General features: G+C 39.7%; 2 protein-coding genes across 2 annotated transcripts in view; both read left to right on the plus strand.

Moving 5' to 3' along the window:
• Positions 1–2,889: 2,889 nt before the first annotated feature.
• On the plus strand, positions 2,890–3,879 carry LOC127414987 (forkhead box protein D5-like). Its single transcript, XM_051653417.1, has one exon. It carries the CDS (start codon positions 2,890–2,892, stop codon positions 3,877–3,879), a length of 990 nt encoding a protein of 329 aa, XP_051509377.1.
• Positions 3,880–5,941: 2,062 nt separating this feature from the next.
• LOC127415005 (phosphoglucomutase-like protein 5) overlaps positions 5,942–27,987 on the plus strand; it is a 51,987-nt gene continuing 29,941 nt past the window's right edge. The window contains exons 1-6 of the mRNA XM_051653443.1: positions 5,942–6,622; positions 10,693–10,855; positions 16,820–16,966; positions 17,073–17,195; positions 17,293–17,483; positions 19,068–19,222. Coding sequence (XP_051509403.1) covers positions 6,365–6,622; positions 10,693–10,855; positions 16,820–16,966; positions 17,073–17,195; positions 17,293–17,483; positions 19,068–19,222 — 1,037 coding nt within the window. The 5' untranslated portion in view covers positions 5,942–6,364. The remainder of the gene's footprint in view (positions 6,623–10,692; positions 10,856–16,819; positions 16,967–17,072; positions 17,196–17,292; positions 17,484–19,067; positions 19,223–27,987) is intronic.

Genomic DNA, 27,987 nt, shown 5'->3' on the forward strand with positions numbered 1-27,987 from the left:
CTACCACCCCTGGAGTCGCGAGTTCGAATCCAGGGCATGCTGAGTGACTCCCGCCAGGTCTCCTCAGCAACCAAATTGGCCCGGTTGCTAGGGAGGGTAGAGTCACATGGGGTAACCTCCTCATGGTCATGATTAGTGGTTCTTGCTCTCAGTGGGGCACGTGATAAGTTGTGCATGGATTGCGGAGAGTAGCATGAGTCTCCAAGTGCTTGGAGTCTCCGCGGTGTCATGCACAGCGAGCCACGTGATAAGATGCGCGGATTGACTGTCTCAGAAGCGGAGGCAACTGAAACTTGTCCTCCGCCACCCAGATTGAGGTGAGTAACCGTGCCACCACGAGGACCTAGTAAGCAGTGGAAACTGGGCATTCCATATTGGGAGGAAAGGGGATAAAAAAAAAAAAGAATTTGTTTGGGCTAACAATTATCAATCATTTATCTAATCAGTTGGACTAAGCATTATTTCACACTGTAAAGTGTAAATAACCAGTAACCAGTAAAATAAAACAGTCTTGGGTTATTATTCTGCTTACTTTTCTAATGTGTTAAATGTAGTCTTATATGCAATGTGAGAACCGTCCTATCAATGCAAGTACCCACTTAACACCTTCTGTCTTTCTGTGACAAATGCAACATTGTAACATACACTGTGACATTTGAACAGATCTGTTTTTAGAATTAAGTAGGACCAGGCTTGATTACCAGAAGTTGTTATTTTTATTGAATACTGTGGTCCTTACATTAATATTACCCAACTAAGAGCAAATTTAAACTTACATTAGGTTATCTTAGTTTAACAAAAAGCATAAATAAAATAAAACACAAAGTAGGCTATTTGTATTATATTAATGCATCACTAAATATAAATATTGTCTTGACTGTGCTAACCAACCCAGGTCTCTTCTATATGTAAGAAAACAACTTCCCATTTACATTTTAAAACAATGTAGCCTATCAAAGATGTAGAAGTTATTTTTTACTAAAACATTATTTGAAGGTTTATATTGTGAAGAAGCATTAATATGGCATACAAGGATGAAGAGCACAAGATCAGTTTATGTTCTTGCATTTCTTTAAACTGACATTGATGACTGTTGTAGAAATGCATTCCTATTGTTCTGTTAGTTTACACAACTTTAACTACTCTCATACATTTACATGCATCCACTTCCACACTATCCACAGTTGAGGAAGTAGACGGTGGGCTCCGACCCTTTCATTTGCAATTGAGATGACTTTGAAGAGTTTTAACACATATCCGCGCACAAGAAGGTTTGCTTTGAGGATTGCTGTGCTCATTCATGCGCTCCAATAAAACTCGCTCCTGGCCTGAAGCCTAAAGCTGCACCGTTTCCTATTTGATTCTGATGTTGATAGGCCCGTTTACTGTCATTCTTCATTCAAAGCGGGGAGCCGGGCCATGGCCATTTTCATGGTCACACCACCTGCGGGTATCTTGAGGTGACAAACCAAACGAAACCCAGGCGGTATCGGGGGGAAAATCACTCTTTTAAACCGGTAGTTAGGCGTGGTGTGAAAATTCACCGTACATCCCAGCACCCACTGCGCTAACCTGCTTCTGAATTGGAGAGTAATTCAACATGATCCTCTAGTTTACTTAAAATTAATCTAATCTAAAATGAATGGCATATAGGGCCTACATTTCGTAATTTATTCCATATTGATGAGTCGGTTTAAAAAAGCCTACTGATAAAAATATATATATATATATATATATATATATATATATATATATATATATATATATATATATAAATGTAATATGTTTTACTAAATATATTTTAAAACATAGCCTACTTATGTTTTTTGACATATTCACGAAACGCTAAAACAAGAAAGAAAGAAGAAGAAAAAAAAGAATCCTAATGCCAAAACGTAGAGCCTTATTTTAGTTTTTAACGGGAATGAAAACGAGGCTGTGAGGAATTCAATAGGTTTAACTGCCGTTGATCGTTCAGCTGATGAAATATAGAAAAGAAATAACAGTAGACATAAAAACAGGTTTGTCCTTAAATGTAAGGCCTATCATTTATATAAGATAGTAGGCTATATATACTATCTTATATCAATCTTATATAGTAGCCTATAGCCTATATAATATCTTACCACCATTTATAATAGTAGGCTATAGGTGATTTTCAGGGCCGAAAATAATTACGTTTTAGAATTAGGCCTATTATTATAATAATGGCATAAATGTGTATTTTTAATATATATATATATATGGAATCGTAACTTTATTAATTGTATTAGTATTTTATATTAATTAATTTTATTTATTAGTATTTACCCTAGTAAATATATTAATGTCTAATAATTTGTATACTTCTCTTCAATAACAACAACAATATAATAATTATAAAAATAATACAAATTGTATTATTTACTTTTTAATGGTCGGTCGATCGAGATAGATAGATAAATAGATTGATTGATTGATTTTGCCAAACGATCAGGCCGGTGGAAAATATAATTAATTTATTAATAATTTACATTTTATTGCGTCATAATATTTGGCCAAAAAAAAAAAAAAGGTCAAAAGTAAGATAAAAAATAGTTTTAATCATAGGCTATATGAAAATATGCTTAACTTTGCCAAGTATAAAATAAGTTCATATCAGCATGCACCATGCTCGAGTGCATCTCATTTTATATTGTTTAAAGCAGGTCAAAGATTCCCACACCTTCCTAATTGTCCCGAGTCCCTGTGGTGACACTTCACTCCTATTGGTCCGACCAAAGACAGAGTGCGTGTGCCCCCTTATAAACAGCCCTCATTTCCAGACTCATTTCCATGAGTCCTGCAAACCAACCACACCTGCTACTAACAACCACAAATCTTGTCTTCCACATTTGGGGGTCTCCAGCCATGACCCTCTCCAAGGATTACGAAGTGCAGCAAGTCCCCATCTCTTCGGAGGAGGATGAAATAGACATCATCGGAGGGGCCCACAGTGATAGTGACAGAGAATATTTCATGCCTTGCAGTGACACCACGGAGGCGGTCTCATCGGACATGGACCATTCGGAGTCCGAATCTTCTGGAGAGAGCGAGAGTAGCTTTTGCGCGGAGGCCTCCACAGCTTCTGGCCCAAAGCAAAACTCTGCGGTCAAACCCCCGTATTCCTACATCGCTCTCATAACCATGGCCATCCTGCAGAGCCCCGTGAAGAAGTTGACTCTGAGCGGCATCTGCGACTTCATCAGCAACAAGTTTCCGTACTACAAGGAGAAGTTCCCCGCTTGGCAGAACTCCATCAGACACAACTTGTCACTGAACGACTGTTTCATCAAGATCCCGAGACAGCCCGGTAACCCGGGGAAAGGCAACTATTGGTCCCTGGACCCCGCATCCGAGGACATGTTTGACAATGGCAGTTTTCTGCGCAGGAGAAAAAGATTCAAAAGGAACCAGCCGGAATTCACCAAAGATGGCCTGGTGCTTTACCACCCAACGTTAAGTTATCGAGCATATGGGAGACCGTACTGTGTTCCTGCGCCGGTGCCAGCTCAGGCTAATCCTGTTGGATATTTGCCAGTGCTGGATGCCGTCATGGTGCCACCTCCATATTTTCACTATCAGACTCTCAACATTAAGGTCCACGAACCTGCAGAAATTCCGCAAAGGTCCCAACCTAAGACCCAGAAATGTTCTTTCACCATCGACAGTATCATGTCCAAATCAACAGTCTCTCCAAACAAAAACTTGCCCCATCAACTCACCACAGCTGACTTCAGTTGTGTATTTCCAAGGCCAACATCTTGTGTTACTCCCAGTGTGTTACCATCAGTGCCAAGGACTGCACTGCTAAATTCTGTTCCTTTCACAGACACACTACGAATAGTGTATCCTCATTGATGTACTGCTGTAAACTGTGACTGGAAAAAATGTGAAAACCTAATTCTTCTTGTATCAAGTATATTACATATATCACATTGTATTTTGTACAAAACATTTCTGCCATTGCAAATTGCTCTTAAAGTTGTAGTGTAAATAAATAAATGGTAATATATTTGTCCGAGAAGCTGTCTGAAATCATGTGAAATGTATGTATTAAAATAAAGTATCATTGTCAAGTTTTAATTATGTTTTTTCATTCTTTGCCTTCGTTAATAATTTAGGATCATTTCATGTAGCCCAAGTTTCTACAAGCTGGCATGTGAATTATTGCCTATACACTCAAAATGTAAAAGTATTTCAACCTGTTTTCAGGCATTTCATTTGCATGATGAATTGCCATTAAATTGAATAGGGTAATATTTACATTTTCTACATGTTAATTCAGAATAAATGTGTAGTACTAAAATTAGTGAGGAGGATACACTTTTAAAACAACAAGTTTGAAACAATAGGCCTACAGTTTGGTAAATAGCATCTATACTTGCTTTGGCATTTATTGAACTAAATTTATTGCAAAGTTATTTATATTTGCATAGCCTAAATCTAATTTAAAACATTTGTTTAAATCTATACGTTTGCCAGGAATAATTTTTGAATGTATAGGCTACATTTACAATATCTGACCCAAAGCCCTTAATATTTTATATCCCTTTTATTTTGTTTTATTGATTAACTTGTTGCAAACAAACATTTGACATATGAGTCGGATTTAAACAGTGTTGATAAAGGATTTTAAAGCTTATTAGCGTTTTTTGAAAGGAATGTTCCAGGTTCAGTACAAGTTAAGCTCAGTCGACAGCATTTGTGGCATAATGTTGATTACCACAAAAATAATTTTGACTCGTCCTTCCTTTACGTTAAAAAAGCAAAAATGGAGGTTACAGTGAGACACTTACAATGGAAGTGAATGGGGCCAATTTATGGAAGGTTTAAATGCAGAAATATGAAACTTATAATTTTATAAAAGCATTTATATTAATTCTTCTGTTAAAATTAATGTATTATTTGAGCTGTAAAGTTGTTTAAATGGTGATTTTAGGGTTTTAGGGTTTGTTGACATTACATTGTCATGGCAAAGAAGTTGTAAAATTGGCTATAACTTTACACAGAAGAGGTAATAAGCGCACTAAATTTTATCGCACTAAAATCAAATTAACACGCATATTGTTTACGTCTTATGGCTTTACTTTTAAAACAGAAAGTATTTTAACGTTTATGGATTGGCCCCCATTCACTTCCATTGTAAATACCTCACTGTAACACAGATTTTTGCATTTTTTAAAGCAAAGGATGGGTAAGTCCAAATTTATTTTTGTGATAATCAGCATTATGCCACAAATGCTGTCGACTGAGCTTAACTCATACTGAACCCAGAATATTCCTTTAATGACATTTTATAATTTGAATGCGACATTTATTGTCAAATTGTATTTCAACACTCTAGCAACACTGTTATAAAGACTTACAGCCTGATGTCTATTATGACGTCTATTATTTGTATGTCCACAAGAGGGAGAAAGGTGCTCATGAAATCAGTGTCACATTTTTCTCAAAATACTGTAGACCTGCGGAGATGCATGTGCTTGAGTGGACTTGCGATTTACTTAAAATATAGTTACTGTATCTTTATAGTATTATAAAATCAGTAAAATATTGTATTTTTACGGCATAAAAGTGTAATATGGAAAATACAGCATCATGACAAATGATGTTTGTTGAAGTTAGAATAATACTACTTTGTCATTTGTCTCATCCGAAGTTTGGACCATTCCACATTTGATGCTGTTTCTTATAGACACAAAAACAGCTAGAAGCGATGAGTGGGATTTTATCTAGTGGGCACCAGGTGAGAGTTAGGGTTAAGAGAGTTGCTATTCCCTCGTGCATCTTTGCCAGTGTGCCACTGACAGTAGAGGCGTCCGATTACACATCAGCTCACTGTTGCTATTCGCACCCCCACATCATGGGCTATTTTTGGCCAGAGCGTTAGCTGATTGAGGTTTGTACCCTCCCTGTCTTTTTGGCAAGCAATTGTGCGGATGACAGCTCGGGGAAAGGGTGTTGGTGAGCTGTGAGCGTAACACTCATCTTGAAACATTTCTTTGTCTTTTACATACTTTTAGTCTGTATATTTTGTGTTTGGATCACAGTCCTTCCCGGTGGGATGAGAAGACAGCTGTCGCACAATACTTTTCCAAAGAAGCGTCACTGGACGCGTCTTAAATAATCCACTCTTTGGCAGAAGCGCACTGCGCTGTGGCGCACCCTACTCGCTGCTGCCTCTGTTTCTCTGGGAAAAGTTTGAGACTCCAACGCCGAATTGCTTTTGAAGATATTTCGAATAAATCGCATCGTTCCTCATTTTTTTGTTTCCGTTTCCACAGTTGTTGACAATTTCATTGTTAAAATATTTTAAGAATAAGAAGGCGCGTCCCAGAAGACCATGGAGACTAACCCTATACCCATTTTGACTATCCAAACGTCCCCTTTCGATGACCAGAGACCAGGGACAAACGGCCTGAGAAAGAAGACAGCTGTTTTTGAGAGTAAAAAGAACTATCTTCAAAATTACATCCAAAGTGTCCTTTCCTCCATCGACTTGAGGGACCGTCAGGGATGCACGATGGTAGTAGGCAGCGATGGAAGATACTTCAGCCGGGCTGCAACAGAAGTTATCGTACAGATGGCAGCTGCCAACGGGGTAAGGGTTTAAATTGTATTTACATTACAGTTTCATCAATATACAAATCCCATGCGTGTCTGAGTGCAGTTCACTTCTACAAACATTTTATAATTGCTTTTTCTAAATTAATTTATGGTAATAAATGTTCTGATCTTTATAATCTATTATTATTTTATTATTATTATTATCATTATTATTATTATTATTATTATTATTATTATTATTAATTGTATTATTATTATTATTATTATTATTATTATTAATTGTATTATTATTATTATTATTATTAATTGTATTATTATTATTATTATTATTATTATTATTAGTGTCTTTGCCTGTTGAATCTATGGGTTGAGTCCAGTATTTACATGCAACATTTCAGTGTCTATTAATTGTAGTTATTTCTCAAAGTCACTAGTTATAATACTACTAATAATAGTTGTTGTAGATTGTTCAGGCTCACTATAATAGTACATGGGTTTATAGTGCAGTAGGTATTATTTAATAAGGGGGTCGTGAAGGATGAGACACAAATTCTCTTATCTGGCTTTTTAATCTCAGGGAGGACAAAATAGCCCATATATAGCTTATCATTTTGTTGGACAACCAGACAATCTTCACGCTGAATGCATAATGAGAGAAAGTTTAGAACTAAATGTATCATATCTTATCTTATGTGCCATCCCTCCCCTCCACCCTCTTCCTGCATAGCCTGTGTTTCCCTTCTTCTGACCTCAGGGCATATGGCTACAAGCCAAGCTACTTTTCATCAACACTGTGTCTCATCAATTTTATAGCATATTTTATTTATCTTTAAATGAAAATACTGCATATAACCGTAGTATATTGAGTATTTAGCCTTAATTTATTGTTTTCAGTGCTGTAATTCCTTGGTTGTAGATATGTTAGTATTTTACAGCCACATTATTATTCTTCCACAAGGACTTGTCTCATTCTCTCTTTCTGTATTTGTGACACACTCTTTCATACAAACTCAGTAGCTCTCAGAGACATGATACACTGAGGCTGTGTTTTCCACAGCAGTGTGTGGATCCAAAAACAGCACCTTATATGGATAAGCTGCTCAAAGTTTGCTAGGAATACAGTTCAGACTCCCTGAGCTTCATCTGAGAAATGCAAGTAAAGGGGCTGCAAGCAGTAAACTAAGCAATGCATCAATCGAATGAGCTATTTAATTATTATTTAGAGTATTAGTCTAACATAACATTGATAGCAAATGCCTTGAGGAATAGTGCACTTGGTCATCATTATAAATGCTTGAGTGAGAGATGCCAAATAACTGACTATTAATAGAAAGTGGCTGATCTTGTAAAGCTTAATGAGCCACAAAGTTGCTGAGATGTCCAGACTGCTGTGCTCAACTGCCTTGTGAGCTCTAGAGTGAGTCGAAACACAGGAACAAGAAGCATCTGTCTATAATCAAATCTTGAAATGATCAACAATTAGATAAACTTGAAAAAGAGGGTTCTGATTTATGGCAACTGGGATTGTATGTCAGGTCGATGTTGAATTGTAGCCCTTTATAGTCTAGGCCGCAAGTAAATTACTTGTGTAAGTCTGTTTTCTTTTTTATTCCTGAGTGAACCAGATTGTCACTTCTGACAGAATGAGCTACCAGGCAGATTGGCGCCTCTGAAAGTTGCAGGTTTAAAGCCCACCTAAGGTGCAACAATGCTATGATAACCCCCGCATGACAGGCCAAGGTCTGCAATCTGAATCTGGAGGATAAATCAAATGTACACTTTTATAGCTGCTTATGCTATAACTGAAATGTTTTTTGAAAGGTCTTAATGTTAAAGTAACAACATAGTTCATTGTCTTTTTGAATTTAAAGGGATCGTCCACCCAAAAATTAAAATTCTGTCATCATTTATTTACCCTCAAGTTGTTCCAAACACATTTCGCTTTCTTCCTTCCATAGAACACAAAACGATATATATTGCAGAATGTCCAAGCTGCCCTTTTCCAAAGTGACCAGGGGCCGTCAAGCTCCAAGCTCTAAGTCAGTTCTTCACACGAAGCTATCATATGGCTTCAGAATACTTCAAATAATGCGTACAAGCCATATGGACTAATTTTATGGTACATTTATTGTTCTTTTTGGTGTTTGACAGCCACTGGCCACTGTTTACTGTTTATATATAGAAAAGAGCAGCACAGACTTTCTGTAAAATATCTCCTTTTGCGTTCCACAGATGAAATTAATTCACAGAAGTTTGGGACATAAGGGTAAATGAAGATTGACAGAATTTGACACATTTTTGCATTAATGTGCTTTGATGCGAATATTATCAACCGTCCCCAGTGCTGGGTAGATTATTTCTGAAATGTAATCTGGTAATGATTAAGAATTACATGACTAAAATAGTAGTCAGTAATGTAATCTCTTGGATTATATTTTAAAGTAATCTAATCTGATTGATTTTGGATTACATCTGGCCTAATTCTTGTTTATTTGATGTCACGTGCATTTGAGTAGGAAAAACTTGTACCATTTTGAAGTAATGTTGCTTAAATGCATAAATGAAAACTTACTTAACGGATCAAAATATAAGAATTGATACGATTTTTTGTGTGTGCTTTACTCGCTATTTGTCTGTTTCTGAGTGAAAGAAAATAGGCACTTTGTTCTTACTCCAGCAATTTTGGCACTACAAACAGCATCCATGTGTGGTAACAGATCAGACAAGTTATATTTGTTAATCAGCAAAAGCTGAGTACAAAAGCAATTTACGAAAACTAAAAATACATTTACTGCCCTAATGCAATCAGTTCAGTATTTATGTGTGGATTACTGCTCCATCTTCAGTGCAATTATGGCTGGTGGCCAGTATCAGGTCTGTTTATGCAATTCCATCACAATACAGTGCAACAGTCTGTTTCCGGAAGTAAATATCCCATTCATTTATCCTATAGACTAATTGATTTTCAACGATAACTTATAAAACTTTTAAGATAGACCTACCGCGAGCTATGAGGTTTTTCATTGATGGTATATGCTTCCGTTAAAGCCATTTGTCTGTGTTGTTTCAACATTGTTTAAAAATTATGTTTGATAGCGGAATTCATTGGAAATAACTACATTACCCATGGTACAGCAGAGAAAGATCCACCAATCAGAGAACCGAGACCAAGGAAACCCGTGAAACATGGCTCAGAGAGACCGCCCACTCCCATGGCGCACAGTGAATGACATAATCGAGTCGGTCTCCCTTTTCCCTTAAACTACTCATATATTTGTACATATGGGGATATTTTGCAATAAACTTAAAATATATTGTTTCTATACTTATAATCAACTAACTAAAATAAATAGTTTTATATATTCCCATCATTTTTTATTAAATTACATCAATCACTATGCTTCATGGGATTGTAGTCCGTGCCCTCAGTAAAGACAGTAAGTACACAGCCTTTGTACCTTTGTCTTTTTGTCAGATTTTCTAATACTTTTTTGCCTCAAAACAAGGTCATGATGTTGTTATTCAACTCTTTCCTGGTTGGTTTAGTTCATGGCTCACAACTCTTTTATGAAGGATTTAATTCAAAGTCTATGGAAGAAATGAATGGGGAAAATACTTCCGGAACACAGATGGCTGAAAAAGTGGGCGATTACTGTTGTGCTCTATTTGAAAACACTTGAACATTTACGAAATGTATATCAGCTGTAGGCTAATTTAGAATGACGAATTGGAGGAATTAATTAATTAATATGTAAGTAAGTAATTGCAATCTAATTATGGGTATTTTAAAATGTAATTTAATCTAATTACAAGTAATTGCTTTTTTGAAGTCTGATTACATTATCCAGAATACATGTGATCCATTACTACACAGCACTGACCATGCCACATGGCCTGGTTGCTCAAATTTTCATTTTATCGTCAGGTAGTGATTCAGGTAGTAACTTCAAAGACATGTTAAAATTTTTAAATCTGTAAGTGTCAGTGAGCCAAACATTTTTCCAAATGTTTCAGCACAGCAGATCAAATGGACTTTTCTGATTCTCAATTAATGAATCAAAAAAGTGTTCTCATTCCAAGGAAACCACAAAACTTCCATTTCAGATAGGACGTCTGGTCATAGGACACAACGGGATCTTGTCCACTCCAGCTGTGTCCTGCATCATCAGGAAGATAAAAGCCATTGGTGGGATAATCCTCACTGCGAGCCACAGTCCAGGAGGCCCAGGAGGAGACTTTGGGATCAAATTCAATGTCGCTAATGGAGGTTAGAACATTGTTACAAAGCACGGGAACACCCTGCATGCACCCTAGGCAATCCCCTTTAGAATGATAATGCAATCAATCACATTAACCTTTAAGCAAATAGTCATGCCAATGAACACATGACCCCTTAGCTTAGCATCACCTTTGTGGAAGCTTTCATGAAGAACTGTTTACACAGGATATAAAACACAATGAAGCCCCAGGTGCAGCCATGTTGCACATCCTGTAACAGGATCTTACCTTATCCTGGTTGTTTTTGTTGTGTTTCAGACTTATATAGACCTTTCCCTGTCTGTCACTCACTCGACGTTGTGTCAATGTAGTGACACTAGGGGTCACTCTAGGGAGCCCGAGACACCTCTGGTCTTTGATAAAAGGCCAATGAAAATTGGCAAGTGGTATTTGCATGCCACTCCCCCGGACATACGGGTATAAAAGGAGCTGGTATGCAACTACTCATTCAGATTTTCTCTTCGGAGCCGAACGGTCATGCTTACTGAGCTGAATTCTCACGACTGTTCATTCACCTCTGCTGGATCTTTCAGCGGCTTCTCCCTCCTCTGCACTGGTGCACTGCAGAGAACGCCCCTGGGTGCTTCGGCAGAAAAAAGAGAGTATATTTTCCTGAAAGAGTATATTTCTCTAAAAGAGCGGCACACACGGAACGTCTTTTTAAAGACACGTCTTTTTAAAGATGCCTTTCCGATTGTATGTTATTCCTGGTTGCGGTCGTTACCTCTCAACTTCAGACGGTCACGATCGCTGTCTTTCGTGTCTGGGCGCGACCCACACAGAGGCAGCGTTCGTGGATGGTTCATGTTCTCACTGCGAGAACATGACCATGGCAACGTTGCGGTCGCGGCTTGCTTATGTAAGAAAGCAAGCCACCCCAGCAACTCCCCGCCTCGGTCCTTCTACCTACAGGTTTGAGGCCAGCACGGCTAGAACTGGGGGCGTTTTGGGGACCCCAATGGGACCGTCTCCGCTGGGTATCCCCCCGCGGACCTCCCATTCCCCAGCACGCTCGTCTGCCCCGATCGGGCTTCCGGATGAGTCCGCCGGCTCAACTCATGGCGAGTTCGATCTCTTGTTCGGAACCCGTGAAGGTGATGAGCTCTCGAGCGCAGCATCGGAGAGCGGGCTTGTCCAGTCAGACGCAGAAGCCTCAGCTGGGCTCCCCCCTTTGGGGATGATTGTCCAGTCACAGGCTGATGCAGAGATGATGGACATACTTTCCCAGGCGGCCGCTCAAAGCAGCCACTCCCCGCTCCAGTGCCTTTCTTCCCGGAAGTGCACGAGGAGCTGACAAAATCGTGGGAGGCACCTTTTACTGCCCGGTCCTAATTTCTCAGTTCCCCCGCCTTCACTACCCTCGATGGCAGGGCGGCCAGGGGCTATATGGCGATTCCCCCAGTGGATAAGGCACTTGCGGTGCACCTATACCCGCAGAGCGTCTGCACCTGGTGTGGACGCCCAAAGCTCCATCCAAGCCTTGTAGGTCACGTCATCCCTGACAGCCAAAGACCACAGCGCTGCTGGACAAGCCACCTCTGCCCTGCACGCCATGGCTCTCCTGCAGGTCCACCAAGCCAAGGCGCTAAAAGAACTGCACAAGGGTAGTTCCGCCCCAGATCTGATGCAGGAACTGCGCTTGGTGACCGACCTCGCTTTCTGAGCGACGAAGGTCATGGCGCGGTCTCTCGGGCGGACGATGTCCACATTAGTGGTCCAGGAGCGCCACCTTTGGCTCAACCTGGTCGAGATGGGTGAGGCCGACAAGACACGGTTCCTTGCTGCCCCCATCTCCCAGGCTGGCCTATTCGGCGACACCGTCGAGGACTTTGCCCAGCAGTTCTCGACGGTGAAGCAGCAGAGGGAGGCTATCTGGCATATGCCCAAGTGGCTGCGGTACCCAACAGTTCAGCAAAAGAGTGGTTTCCTCCTTCCCTGTGTCACATACCCGGTGTGCACGGTCGTCATCACGACCACCGTCCACCTTTTTTCCCTTGTAGGATTGGCGCTCCCCACACCTGCACATCCAGCTGTGGCACACATCCACCCCCGATGTGACAGTCTCCACAGGTTGCGAGGACAGGCCTCTTCCTCCCCCGTCCAAGGCTGTTCCAGGGGTGGTCACAAGGAGCCAGGTAAGTGCTTCGATGTCCCTAGACACAGCACGGCCACGACATGGTGTGGCACCTCAAGATCCGCTCCGCCGCGACGCCCCACCTGCCGGTAAATCCGGCGATGTTGTCCCTTTGGTCCCCCTCACGCAGAACTTGGATGCGTAGCTTGCGCTTTCCAATCTGTCGCGATGGCTGGTCCGGACCGTCCAACTCGGCTACGCGATTCAGTTCACCAGGCGTCCGCCCAGGTTCAGCGGTATACACTTCACCTTGGTGAAGGACGAAAATGCTGCTACCTTGCGCGTGGAGATCGCCACCCTCCTACGGAAGGGTGCGATAGAACTTGTCCCTCTGGCCGAGATGAAGAAGGGGTTTTACAGCCCCTACTTCATCGTATCAAAAAAAGGCGGTGGGTTGCAGCCAATCTTGGACCAGCAAGTACTGAACCGGGCTCCCGTTCAAGATGCTGACGCAAAAATGCATTCTGGTGAGCATCCAGCATCAAGATTGGTTCGTGCCGGTAGACCTGAAGGACTCGATTCTACCTTGACACAGACCCTTCCTGCGGTTTGTATTCAAGGGTTGGGCGTATCAGTACAAGGTCCTCCCTTTCAGCCTGTCCTTGTCCCCTTGCGTCTTCACAAAGGTCGCAGAGGCAGCTCTTTCCCTGTTAAGGGAAGTGGGCATTCGCATTCTCAACTATCTCGACGATTGGCTAATCCTAGCTCACTCTCGGGACATGTTGTATGCACACAGGGACTTGGTGCTCTCGCACCTCAGCCGATTAGGGCTTCGGGTCAACTGGCAAAGAGCAAGCTCCTCCCAGTTCAGAGCATCTCTTTTCTCAGTTTGGAGTTGAACTCAGTCTCATTGACAGCACGCATCATGAACGAGCACGCACAGTCTGTGCTGACCTGTTTGAAGGCGTTCAAACAGAAAACAGCGTTTCCACTGAAACACTTTCAGAGGCTCCTGGGGCATATGGCATCCATCACGCCAGTCTGTCACCATCTCTTCAGCCCTGCCCGTAGAAACCTCTAGTTTCTACGGGCAGGTGTTCCCCTAGAGCAGGTCTCCAGGCGCGTCGTGGTCACAACAGATGCCTTCAAAATGGGCTGGGGCGCTGTTTGCAAGGGGCATGCAGCTGCGTTGGCATATCAACTGCCTCGAGTTGTTGACAATTCTGCTTGCCCGGCAGAGGTTCTGGCCATTGATCCAGGGCAATCACGTGTTAGTTCGGACAGACAGCACAGCAACGGTAGCATATATCAACCACCAAGGTGGTCTGCGCTCTCGTTGTATGTCACAACTCGCCCGCCGTCTCCTCCTCTGGAGTCAGCAGCACTTCAAGTCGCTGCGAGCCACTCACATCCCGGGCGACCTCAACACTGCAGCGGACACGCTGTCATGGCAGGTTACCCTCAGGGGAGTGTGGAGACTCCACCCTCAGGTGGTCCAGCTGATCTGGAGTCAATTCAGACAGGCACAGGTAGACCTGTTCACCTCCCAAGAATCCTCCCACTGCCCGCTCTGGTACGCCCTGACCGAGGCACCTCTCGGCATAGATGTGCTGGCACACAGCTGGCTTCCTGGCCTACGCAAATATGCGTTTCCCCCAGTGAGCCTACTTGCACAGACTCTGTGCAAGGTCAGTTTACCTGTTGGCAAACTGCGTCTTCCTTGGGCAGAGCCCCCTCTGCCACAGTCTCCATGTTTGTAGTAACTCCTCCCCCATTGGGTATGATCTACCATGAGACTTCTCCACATGGTCGGCAAGACCATGTGATGTATTTTCCACTTAAATATCCCCCCCTCTCTTTGGGCGAGGTGTGGTCTCCGCGGTGTCCTCCCCTTGGGAGGGACACCCCCCGACTAGACCTGGCGGCCCAGTCGGATAATCCCCCTTGTTTTTTAGGGAGTGGAAAAAAACAAGGGGAAAAGAGGCCATGACTGGGTTAGCCTGTCTCTATCTTTTGGGTAGTCGACTTGTCCCCAAAGGGCCGTTCAACACTCATAACTATGTTGGGGGAGGTTACGTGTTGGCCTGGTGTGCTGGCTACGAGGCACACAGTTGTCTGCCCTTCACACACTGCCAGTTCATGTAACACAGTTCAGCCAGTTGCGGTGTTTTGTATAGGGACCCCTAGTGTCACTACATTGACACAACGTCGAGTGAGTGACAGACAGGGAATGTCCTGGTTACTTGCGTAACCTCCATTCCCTGATGGAGGGAACGAGACGTTGTGTCCTTCCTGCCACAATGCTGAACTACCCGCTGAAATGGCCAGACCTTGTCTCGGCTCCTCAGCATAAAACCTGAATGAGTGGTTGCATACCAGCTCCTTTTATACCCGTATGTCCGGGGGAGTGGCATGCAAATACCACTCGCCAATTTTCATTGGCCTTTTATCAAAGACCAGAGGTGTCTCGGGCTCCCAAGAGTGACCCCTATTGTCACTACATCGACACAATGTCTCGTTCCCTCCATCAGGGAACGGAGGTTACGCAAGTAACCAGGACGTTATATACTGTACGGTTGGATTTATGCAACAGTTACTTTTGGTCCTCTAATTTGATTGGACAAATTGTCTAAGAGTGCTGATATATTATAACAGCACTGGAATTTCTTTCACTGTTTGTATCCAGCCTAATCTCACAGTGAAATCAGAAAGAGTAGGTCGACTTTTCTTTAACAAATATCGGTATATGCTAACCGAGATTTTAAACAGTGCCCCCAGTGGCTAAAGCGGTAAGTGTTGTAGGGCCATGTGAGCTCCATTTATGTCCAGGAGATGTTGATAAACCTAGTTGTGAAGCGAGTTCCTTTCAGCTGTACAGCATGTAATACAGAACTCTACCCCCCAACCCAAACACAAACCTAACCATTAGAGTAAAAATTAAATGTTTGGGGGAAAAGTGCAACCTCTGAATCGCGCTCATCATTAATTAATCTAACGCAAATACTTCCTAGTTTCAATGTGGATACAAACCCAGGTCTCTCAAGCTGCTGACGCAACGAGCTGCCAGTCAAGTCACACAGGAAGGTAAACACACTGAAACTGATGTAAAAATGTCTGGTGGGAAATGTCACATATCAGTGAGTTGGCATACTCATCGCTGATCCTAGGGTACCAGAACTTTTGGAAACAGCATGCCGACTTCCTGTGTGATCAAGTTGTTGTGTCACACCACTTGTTTGATTTTACAACGTTTAAGACCAGTTTATGACACACAGTGGTTGATGCTGCTTTATTTTCTTTTGGAAGTATTTTCGTTGGCTGAACAAAAATGCACAAAATAGCTGGCCATATCTCAGATAGCACATGTACATCTCCAAGATAATCTGTTGAAGATCTGGAAAGCATCTCATTATAATTTCTGCATATAAGAGTCTAATAAACATCTTGAAAAGACCAGATTTACATACATTCTACTGTAAATCATAAATGTCTCAAAGACATCCACTGAATTTCTTTTTGACTTTTGTGAGGAAAAGTCTTAAAGACATATTGCAGAGGAGCAAACACTCACTTGAAAAAAAAAAAACACCTTCCAGATGAAAACGTGCACATCAAATAGAGGTCAGGGTGATATACCCATCTTCAATGTGAATTACTCTATATTAAATTCTTGTTTATAGGACTGTTATATAAAAGCAGCAGCACACCTGCAGTGCTTTTGTACTGCATATCAGCACAACTGAGATTACAGAAAGTATTTAAGGCCGACTTATTGGCTTTTTTTTTTCTTCACCCACCAACATGTCACTACCAATTTTGTAATAAGATGAAAGCCTGTATGATTTTGTTGAAATTGCTCAATTATTCCTCTGTTTGCAGGCCCATCTCCAGACACAGTGATGGAGAGGATCCATCAGGTGAGTCGCACACTAGAGGAATACGCTATCTGCCCTGACCTTCACATCGACCTGTCCCGCCTCGGCCGCCATGACTTTGATTTGGAGAACAAGTTCAAGCCCTTCAGAGGTGTTCAGTATGAACATATTCAGTGCATAATTTACTCTAGCTTTTTTCCGTGCTTCTATCATATAGTAACTATTGTTTACCTGGGCATAAAATGTTCTTTCTTCAGTTGAGATTGTAGATTCTGTTGAGATCTATCTGAACATGCTGCGAGGGATTTTTGACTTTGGTGTGATTAAGAGCTTACTGACAGGACAACAGCTGAAGATCAGAATAGATGCCATGAATGGAGGTAAACTCTTGTCAGATTTCTGTTCCATCACCATTTTAGATTGTGAACCACTACAACTGTATATAGATTTAGTATTAAGTCATATCTTCTGTTTCAGTTATGGGACCCTATGTCAGAAGAATCCTATGTGATGAGCTCGGGGCTCCAGCTAACTCTGCTGTTAACTGTGTCCCACTGGAAGACTTTGGAGGCCAACATCCCAACCCTAACCCTGCATTCGCTGCATCACTGGTGGACTCTATGAAGGGGGGAGAGTTTGGATTTGGGGCTGCTTTCGATGCAGACGGGGTGCTTATTTCTTACCAACTTATTTTCAAATGCAAAATTACACACAAATTTTAATGGCAAACAAACACTAAAAAAAGTTAAGACTTTTAATTTCTTTAAAGACAGCATAAGAATCTTAGCCCAAGGCTGCTAAGCCAAATTAATATTGCCAGCCCGAATTGGTCTTGCCAGCCTGTTTTGTTTTGATTATGAAGCTTTAGCATTTTTACCCAATCTCGTTCTATATTATTTTATTGTTATCTCTCTGTTCCTTAATATTTCACACAAGTGTAAAAAACAAAACAAAACAAAAAAACAGGAAATACTGTTCATACTGTGGAGAGCACACTGTGCCAACATTTAATATCTGGTTATGCCAAATAATACATATTAATTGTCAATTTATGTTTACTAACAATTCATCATTAGAAATGGCAATATATCCTCGTGCGACCCTGCATCCATCGACATTGTATTTTGGCTTCGCTATATGCAACACATAATTTAAATTCATTTTAACCGACTGATCTCAGTTCAGGAGAATCTGTGCTGTCAGTAAAGGGTTAAACGTTCGACGTACAGAGTCATGTGACAAATCAACATGGCGCCGACCACAGCGGAGTTTGTCAATGGGAGAAACGGCAACAAAACTGCATCTGGTAAGAAACCTAATTAAGTTTTTACATTGAAACCTGTTTGAGTCCAATGATTAGAGTTTCATCCGATATGCCATTTTAAACATTTGAACGATTTATCACGAAACGGCACGCTGTTAAACACAATGACCACATACGTTGACAATATCTCTAGTTTTTTCATTAGAAATCCTATATTTACTGTGCATTTTGAGATTGAGAATATTTTTTAATGCTTTTTGAGGCTTTATATGGAGTTAGAATGAAAATAAGGTGCATTTCAAACTGTTCTGAGACAAGTGCAGACAGACAGCACAGCGGAGGTTAAGTCATTCACTAAATAGGGAGCAAGGGAGCATCCTGTATATTTCCTCTGCAGTTAAGTGCAATAACTCCTAAAATCCGACCAAAAGTTCATTTTCAGGCTGCAGATGATGTTCGGACCACTCAACATGTTTGGCAGACATGGGACAATGGTAATCAGTACATACGTAAATTCAGAATTTATAATGTATATATATATATATTATATTTAACATGGTTGGCAGAGATTGGATGATGCTGGCCATTACTTTGAATTGGAAATAATTATGCTAATTTCTGATGTAATGTCTGTTACATCTCAAAGACATGAATAACCAACACTCCTGGAAACATAATAAAGAATTTGATAGAAACAATCTGATTTTCTATAGCTTGGTATTATTGAAACTTTCACAAGTTATTTCTGCTGTCCACATACTGTATGTTGACATCAGTGTTTAGGAAAACTATTTTGTCTAGAAAAATGCACACAGCAGTATGCTCGAGCCTCAGGAGGATATATATAATCTGTCATGTTAGCTAGGTTATTCTTATTAAGTTCTCTGAAAAGTAAGTGGTTAGAATGGACTTATTTCATGCCATGCTGCCATAGTTAAACAGTCTAACCAAGATAATATTGGAAATATTTGTTTTAATATGATCACAGGATCGTTACATGATTATGGGTCAGACTGGATTCTTTGTGAGTCCATCAGATTCACTGGCAGTGATGGCTGCAAACCTCTCCTGCATCCCTTACTTTAGTCAGAGGGGAATCCGAGGCTTTGCCCGCAGTATGCCAACCAGCACAGCCATTGACAGGTAAGAAATCTATTTTAATTATTGGTCTTGGAAAAATAAACTTGCATGATTTTGTCCAAAGAAAGTTAATTGTAGTTGGAGTTCAGCTTTTTTTGATAGGACTCTTGTAACTCTTGTAACTAGTATGTACAGACATGCTTCAGAGTGCAGTCCTTGCTGAAATTTAATAAGTCATCACTTAAAGTTACTAAAACCACTGTGTCTAATAAAATAAGAATGTGTGAAATAACCTCCCCTAGAATGACCACATTAAGCTCTAACAATTTGATTGACCTTTAAAGAAATATCCTGCATTAAATGCAAGTTATGCTTGATCGACAGCATTTGTAGCCTGTTATCAATTACCACAGAAAATATTTTACTGATTTAGCTCATTTTTTGAAAAAAATAAATAAAAATAAATACATATACAGTAATGCTCTTAACATGGACGTTTACTTTACAAGGTTATTTACTGATGGTTTCAAAAGCAGAAATGTAATGCTTTAAGTATTGTTAAAGCATTTAGGCTACATTAATTTTATATATATATATATATATATATATATATATATATATATATATATATATATATATATATATATATATATATAAACATTATTTGACATGTAACGTTGTTAAATGTCTTTTTTGCACGTAAAATTTACATCATGTCCCTTTGTGCATATCATGTTAAAGTTACTGGCATTACAGAGTGTACGTTGTTATGACAGGAGATGAAAGATTGGATATAACTTTGCTCAGAGGTTAGTAAGAAATATACCAACATGTATTATGTTGAAGTGTTAAATACTTTTGAAATAATGTGATAATTGTTTATTTTTAAGGTTGATTCTGGTACTGTACAATCGGCCCATAGACTTCCTCTGCATAGTGCATTACCGTAAACATGCTTTCGATTCTTTTAACAAACTGATGGACAAGTAGAAATTATTTGATAGCACATATGCTGTTGATAGAGTGTAGTTGGATTTAACCCTGAAAATGACTCAAATATAGTTTCACTGTACTGACCAACATTGTGTGGCAGTGACATTTGTTGTTGCATTAAGAAGTCAGTGAAATTATCCCTGTGTCTATGCTTCTACTGCAAGACTCCAGAGCTTTTTAAAGTGAAATCTGTCGACTGTCAACAAAATTGATATGCTGAAGATCAGGGAGGAAATCATCCCTCAGGACCATTCCATTATCTCAGTCAGTTTCCCGCCTCTCGTTCTGTCCGGTGCAAGAAACTGAGCAGCGAAAGCATTAGTGTTGGGGCCAGAGGTTACAGAGTAGAGACTCACTCCCTAAGAATAACAGTGTTAGCTCAACCCTGCGCTCCGGCACACAGCGTTCACCCCACTAAAATAAACTACAGGGTGCATCATAGTGCAGACCTGCCTGGTTACTCAGTGAATTTTGTTCACTTATATACTGCCATTAACTGCAAATATTGACCTTTTTCTATTGAAAAACTTATATATTAAATTACCCCATATGGGGTAAATGGGTTGGGAACAAAATGAGGGTGAGTAAATGATGACAGAATTTTAATTTTGCGGTGAACTGTCCCTTTAAGCTTTAAAGATTACCTTGAAGAAAAAAGTCAATATTTGCAGTTTGTGGACACCTGTATGACCACACGACAGTGTACAAAATGGCACATTTTACATTGACAGCTCTATCTGTTCCTATTGTTAGTAGAATTTAGAGAGAACTCAGGAGTCACACAGGTGATAATGATTGCTCATTAACCTTGTGCGACCCCGCTCATTAAAAATAATTTTCATTTTACTGAATCTATTGCATTCTTCATCAGTTGAAAATGAAGCAACTACTGGTTATGCCAAATAATATCAATTTATGTGTACTAGCATTTCATCATTAGAAATGGCAATATATCCTCGTGCGACCCTGCGTCCTTCGACATTGTATTTTGGCTTCGCTATACGCAACACATAATTTAATTTAAACTGACTGATCTCAGTTCAGGAGACTCTGTGCTGTCAGTAAAGGGTTAAACTTTTGACATAAGGAGTGCCGATCACAGCAGAGTTTGTCTTTAGGAGAAACGCCAACAAAAAAACATCTGGTAAGAAACCAAATTAAGATTTTACACTGAAACCTGTTTGAGTCAAAATATTAGTCTTCAGTTTCATCTGATATGCCATTTTAAAAAAATGTGCGATTTATCGCAAAATGCCACAATGCTAAACACAATGTGCACTAATGTGTACAATAACACAAGTTTTTCATTAGAAATCCTATATTTACTGTGCATTTTCACATTGAAAAATAAAATGTTGCTTTCAGAGGCTTTATATGGAGCTAGGATGAAAATATGGCACATTTTTAACTGTTCTGAGACCAATGCAGACAGACAGCACACTGCAGGTTAAGTCATTCACTAAATAGGGAGCAAGGAGCATCCTATAGCTTTCCTATGAAGCCATGTGCATTCACTCCAAACCTCCTATCAAAAGTTCAGTTTCAGGCTGCAGATGATGTTTGAACCACTCAACATGTTTGGCAGACATGGGACTATGGTAATCAGTACTTAGATTCAGAATTTATAATGTATAATTTTATTATAGTTGGCAGTGACTGGATGATGCTGGCCATTACTTGTATCAGACTTAGTTATGCTCATTTCTGATTGGTAAAATGCTTCAGCACTGGCTATCACATGTTTGTTTGACAGAGCAAAGACAGAACATTGAGATTTTGTTGCCAAAGTAGAAAAAAAAAACATTGTAACATAAAAGTAAAATCAAGTCAAATAGGAGTCATGTGACGCCATGCGAGGATCGGACGTGTGAACGGCGAGCTTTGCGCACTTTGCTAGTTTTAATACTTTTTATGACATAAACCATTGAGATTCGATACACTCTGTCCCATAACTGTTCTAGGAGGACAATATGTCAAAGATTCAAAATCCTCGGGCTCTGGGGGCCTGGGTAGCTCAGCGAGTAAAGACACTGACTACCACCCCTGGAGTTCGCGAGTTTGAATCCCAGGGCGTGCTGAGTGACTCCAGCCAGGTCTCCTAAGCAACCAAATTGGCCCGGTTGCTAGGGAGGGTAGAGTCACATGGGGTAATAATGGGGCTATAATGTGGTTCATTCTCGGTGGGGCGCATGGTGAGTTGTATGTGGATGCTACGGTGGATGGTGTGAAGCCTCCGCTGTAATGCGCTCAACAAGCCACGTGATAAGATGCGCAGGTTGACGGTCTCAGACGCGGAGGCAACTGAGATTCGTCCTCCGCCACTTGGATTGAGGTGAGTCACTACGCCACCACGAGGACTTAGAGTGCATTGGGAATTGGGCATTCCAAATTGGGGATAAAAAATTAAATCCTTGGGCTCTGGAGACATTAAAAGACACTTATCCCGGGCCCAATCGAAGTTTCTGGGATCATCCGAAGGAGATCTTGTGTTGCGTGGGGCGTGGAGTGGAGGGGGGCTTTCTTGGAGGAACCGCGTCATTTTCTTGTTCCCAGACTTTGCGGACTCAGCGGGAGAGGTACATGGTTGAATCGAGGTGTGCAGGGGACTTTTGCATCTGCGGGGAGTCACTTTTGCACTGATGTTCCCCGCCGGGTTGAGGGTGGATACTGGGATGACCGTGGAACATTAACGTGCCCACAGCGGGCGATGTCCTTCATAAAGTCAATGTGTAACTCAAACCCTTTAGTGCCACCAACAGGTCAAATTTTCACTCATGTTTATGCTAATAACTTTTGAACTGTAAGTCCTAGAGACAAAATTATTTTTCCCCCGATTCTTGAGCTCACGTGGAGTCAAATATTGGTGTTGATTTCCACTCAACTAGATTTTCCGCCATTTTGAATTTTAAGGAAACAACTTTTCGCTGCTCCTAAAATTTTTGTCCGATTTCCACCTAAATTGTTTTATAGCGATCATGAGATAGAGCTACACAAAAGTTATTCCTTTTTTTTCTGATGTTTGAAATCGTTCCTGAGAAATGGCTTCACGAATTTGACGGCAAGCACGCCAAAATGGACTTGCTGTATCTCCGCAACACTTTGACGGATTTTGACAAAACTTGGTTTGTGCCGTTGCCATCATGCCTTGAGGTCACCTGCAGCGTTTCACCACACTGCCCCCTACTGGTCAGGAGATAGCAAAAACGGCTATTTTGGCTTATCACTCTTGAATGCTTTAGCCAAAAATTATAAAACTTGTCTCTTTAGATTCAGTGAAACATTCCGAGTCAAACGATACCCAATTTTCCCATGTCTGCCATTTTGGGCATCGGCCATTTTGAATTTTGTTGCAAAATGCTGTATTTTATGAACGCATTGGCGTATTGTTATGAAACTTTGTATGTGTCATCAGGACCATGCTCTGAAGGTGCCTGAGAAGTTTGGGAAAAATAAATTTTCTTTAACTTTGTGAGCTTATAACTTTTAGTGCCGTTGGTCTATTTTCACAGGACTGGTCTCGTTTAGTTCGGGAGGACTTGCCGAGCGCAACGATACCATATTTGCGTCATTAGTAAATTTCTTAAGATAAAAGAGAACATGGAAAATTTTGCTCGTAAATGCCAAAAACAGGCCGATGAATTTTAAAAGTGGTCTCTGCTTTTACGTAAATTGATATAACTCTTAAGTGAAATGAGATATTTTCACCAAACTTGACACTTATATAAGGGCTCAACCTGAGAACACACAGAAAAAGTTGCGGGGTTTGGCCATTTGGTGGTGCTATAACTGGGAACAATATGAAAGTGGCTCTAAATATAGAAATATTGGTCCGATTAATTTAAAAATTTGCATGCAGTGTCTTTGCATTCAGTGTCTTTGTGGAAGTTACCATCATTGATCATGAGGATAGTTGCACATATTGAGAAACATGGCAGCCATTGGCCAATCATCAACAAATTTGACATTGAGCACACCAAAATGGACGTGAGGCTGTATGTTTGCATTTTTGTGAGACTGGTCTTGTTAGATTGTGAGGGTCATGCAGAGAACAATGATACCATGGTTGGCCATGATTTGATTTTATGTAAACGTTTTGTTGTTGCTATTACTCCTATAACATTTGTCCAATCAACATGAAATTGAAATCTGCTGATAATTTGCAGACCATGCCTGAAAATATTAGCAAATAGATTTTTGTTGTTTAGAATTGTTTCACAAACAAATTTGAAAGTAACATATTTATAAAAAATACCAAAGAGTAATTAAGGCTGTTTGCTTAGTAAAATGAAAATATTTTAGGACCTTGCCCTGGGGGGTCATTGTGAATTTTGGATGCCCTGTAGTAAACAATGGCTAAATGTGCTTGTTTGAAATATTTCAATCAATTAGACAAATTGTTTTCAATTAAGTTAATGTCATGAAAATAATCAAAACATATATTTTGTTTAAATTATGTATTGAAATCAGCATCACTCTCACAAAATACAAAAATAATGAGAAGAGACAAAAACAATTGTGTTCAAAGGCAAAAAGATTAGCTGTAGTAAAACAAGAACACTTATCAAAAATATAAGATAATAATTACAGAATCAAAATAAATATTTGAAAAAAATAGCAGTTAATTGTGTATATTTTCACTAGAATTATAAATAAAATATAGGAAAGTACATTATCTATCAGTAGGGATGTAATTATTCATTTGACATTTTAATTTATCTACCATGTATTCTCTAAAACCCCAGCAAAAATTACATTTTCATTTTGACAAAGCCACATGGTCATTTGACTGTCAGTAGATGTTTTCATGGAAAATGACTTAACACTTGGAGCAATCTAAGGTTTAGTGCTTTGCTCAAGGGTACAATGACAACGGCTCATGGGTAGTATTGAGCTTGAACCAGCAAGTGTTCAGTACCACTCTTGAGCTTTGCCTACTATGCAAAACCACACCCATGGGAATTGTTTTGGTAGTTATATTTATAATGTAGTTAAATAGTGCAAACAGCCAATGCATTAATACAGTTGTAAGTGCACAATAGTTTTGTTAAGAGAAAACAATTAATAATTTTTACATTTTACATTGAAATACAAAATGTCAATGTCAAGGTTTTAAAACATATTGGTTGTTTTCAAAGTAATCCCTGAAAATTGTGAAAGAACTCGAAGAAGTCTTTTTTTATTTTTGGTACTGCTGTCCTGCTGTGAACAATTTCTGGTTTAAATGTCATACAAGTATGCATGTAGTCATCAGTACATGACTGTGCAGCATCCTGATCCTGTGATATCCTCATAGTACTTTATAGTCCTACAAGATAAGAAAACAAAATATGTTTTAACTTGAGATAGTAAAAAGAATAAGGAATGACATAAAAATGGAAAGCATAGAAAGCATTAATAAAAGTAAATATACTCACATCAAGTCTCATCAAGTTTTTTCAGCAGTAAAGTGTAGTCTTTCTTTTGACCTGTGTTTTTTGACCAGAAGGTGAACAATGAGATGTTGAGTTTTGTTTATTTATTATTAGTCAGAAGGTGTAGGATGAGAGATGTTGTTCTTAAAGTATTAACGCAAAGTTCTAAAACATAAGAAAACAAAACAGATTTTATTGTAGTTTTTAAATTGATATTAACAAATAACATGAAAATGAAAAACATATTTAAAAAAGCATTTATAAACAATAAACATACTCACATCAAGTCTCTATCAAGATGATTTTTTCAGCAGTGAATTCTACTCATCTTCTTTTTGGTCTGTGTTGTTGTACACCACAAGGTGAAAGATGAAATGTTAATGTTTCAAAATCAGGAGGTCAGTGCTTTTTAGCCAGAAGGTGTACAGTAGGATGAGATGTTAATGTTTTTGAACAGAGGCTCAGAAGCTCAATTGAGCTCAGTTGTCAGTGTTTGTGCAGGTTTTTTTTTTTTTTTGGTGCAACTAAATTCACTAATACCTTTATTGCCTTTCTACAATAACTGCAGTATTTTAATTAGGGGCTGAGCAATGAAGGTGCCAAGGCACCTAGTGATGCACCGAAATGAAATTTCTTGGCCTAAACCAAAAATTCTGGATGCACTCAACCAAAAACCAAAACAGAAAATGTTTTTAAATTACACTTTGTTTGGAATAACTAAACAAATTATTAATATAATATTGCATAATATATTTAAATGATTATAATTCTTCCATTAGGTCTCATTACTATCATAACATCTAGGCTCCTACAACTTTTAACTTTTTTTTAGTTTAAATTGGATTAAACTGAATATTGCATAGATGTCTATTAATGTATTGCATATAACTCTATGGATGTAAAAACTGCCTTTTCCAATTTTTTCCAAAAGATCCTACACAGTGCTTGAGAATACACAAAACAATGTATAATGTGCAATGTTGCACTTAACACCCTCTGCACAACCTTGAGTAAACGCTCTTTATCAATGTAAAGTTCTTTTGTTCTGCCGATGATAGAGATTTTAATGTTCAACTAGTACACGCAAATAGAACATTATTGTATCTTGAGAAACATAGCCATAGATGTTTTTTTATTTTTATTTATCTTTAACTCCTACAGCATTCATCAGAGTTCTAAATTAAAATGTGTCACGATGCTGCTTTCGCTGCTCATGCTGCCGATAATTGGCTTGACCCCGGTATTGCTGCTTGCAGCTATATTTTCATCTGTTGTTGATTGCTCAATTGGAAACATTTTAGTCTCAGATCACACCCTGGTGTGTTTAGAGGTGTTGCCACATACGGAGAAAAATAAATCATATAGTTGGTGCTTTAATGTATCCCTTTTGCAAAATCAATGTCTATATGGAGACCAACTGGTCCTCAGTATCCTCTGTGGGCGTGGCTTGGGAGGCACTTAAGGGAGTTCTTAGGGGCCGGATCATACAATATGCCTCATTCACCTAAAAATCCAAAGCACAAGAACTCGTGAAATTGGAAGGGAATATTAAAAGTGCCGAGGCAGAGCTGATGCGCCGAATGTCGTCTGATGGCCTCAGAGAATTGACCTGACTGAAATACAGATACAATACTATTTTGTCGCTGAAGGTGGAGTTTTGGCTATTCAGGGCAAGACAGTCATACTTTGAGTCGGGGGACAAAGCAGGGAAGCTTCTGGCTAGATATATAAAACAGAGAGAGTCTCTTTCTGCCATTCCCTCAGTGAAATCTGTTGATGGTGAAATATTTACCTCAGCCATTGATATTAATAATGCTTTTAAAGAATTCTATATTGATCTTTATAGTTCCACATCTTCGTCTACTGATGAAGATATTAGAAAATTTGTGGAACCATTAGATCTTCCTAAACTGACGACTGAGCAAAAAAATTATCTTGATTCTGAGATAACTTTGGAGGAGCTTGGTAGGCAAGGCTTAGTTTTTTAGGATTAGCCTGATTCTTAAAAAGGACAAAAATCCAAGCAAGTGTAAGAGTTACTGTCCAATTTCTCTGATCCAGTTAGATGTTAAAATATTGTCAAAAAGTTTGGCTAACCAATCAAGTAAAGTTATGACATCACTTATACATATAGATCAGGTGGGGTTTATTCGGGGCCATAACTCTTCTGATAACATTAGGCATTTCATCAATATCATGTGGTCAATGGCGAATGATCAGACTCCGGTCGCTGTTATGTCACTTGACGCCAAAAAGGCATTTGATATGGTAGAATAGGATTATCTTTTTAAGATTTTGGAAATGTATGGGTTTGGGAATACTTTTATTGGTTGGATTAAGTTACTTTACAGACACCCGGTAGCAGCGGTACAAGCAAATGGGTCAATTTCAGATTATTTTACTCTGGATAGGAGCGCCCGGCAG

This window comes from Myxocyprinus asiaticus, chromosome 24, assembly GCF_019703515.2.
Source record: "Myxocyprinus asiaticus isolate MX2 ecotype Aquarium Trade chromosome 24, UBuf_Myxa_2, whole genome shotgun sequence".
NCBI lineage: Eukaryota > Metazoa > Chordata > Actinopteri > Cypriniformes > Catostomidae > Myxocyprinus > Myxocyprinus asiaticus.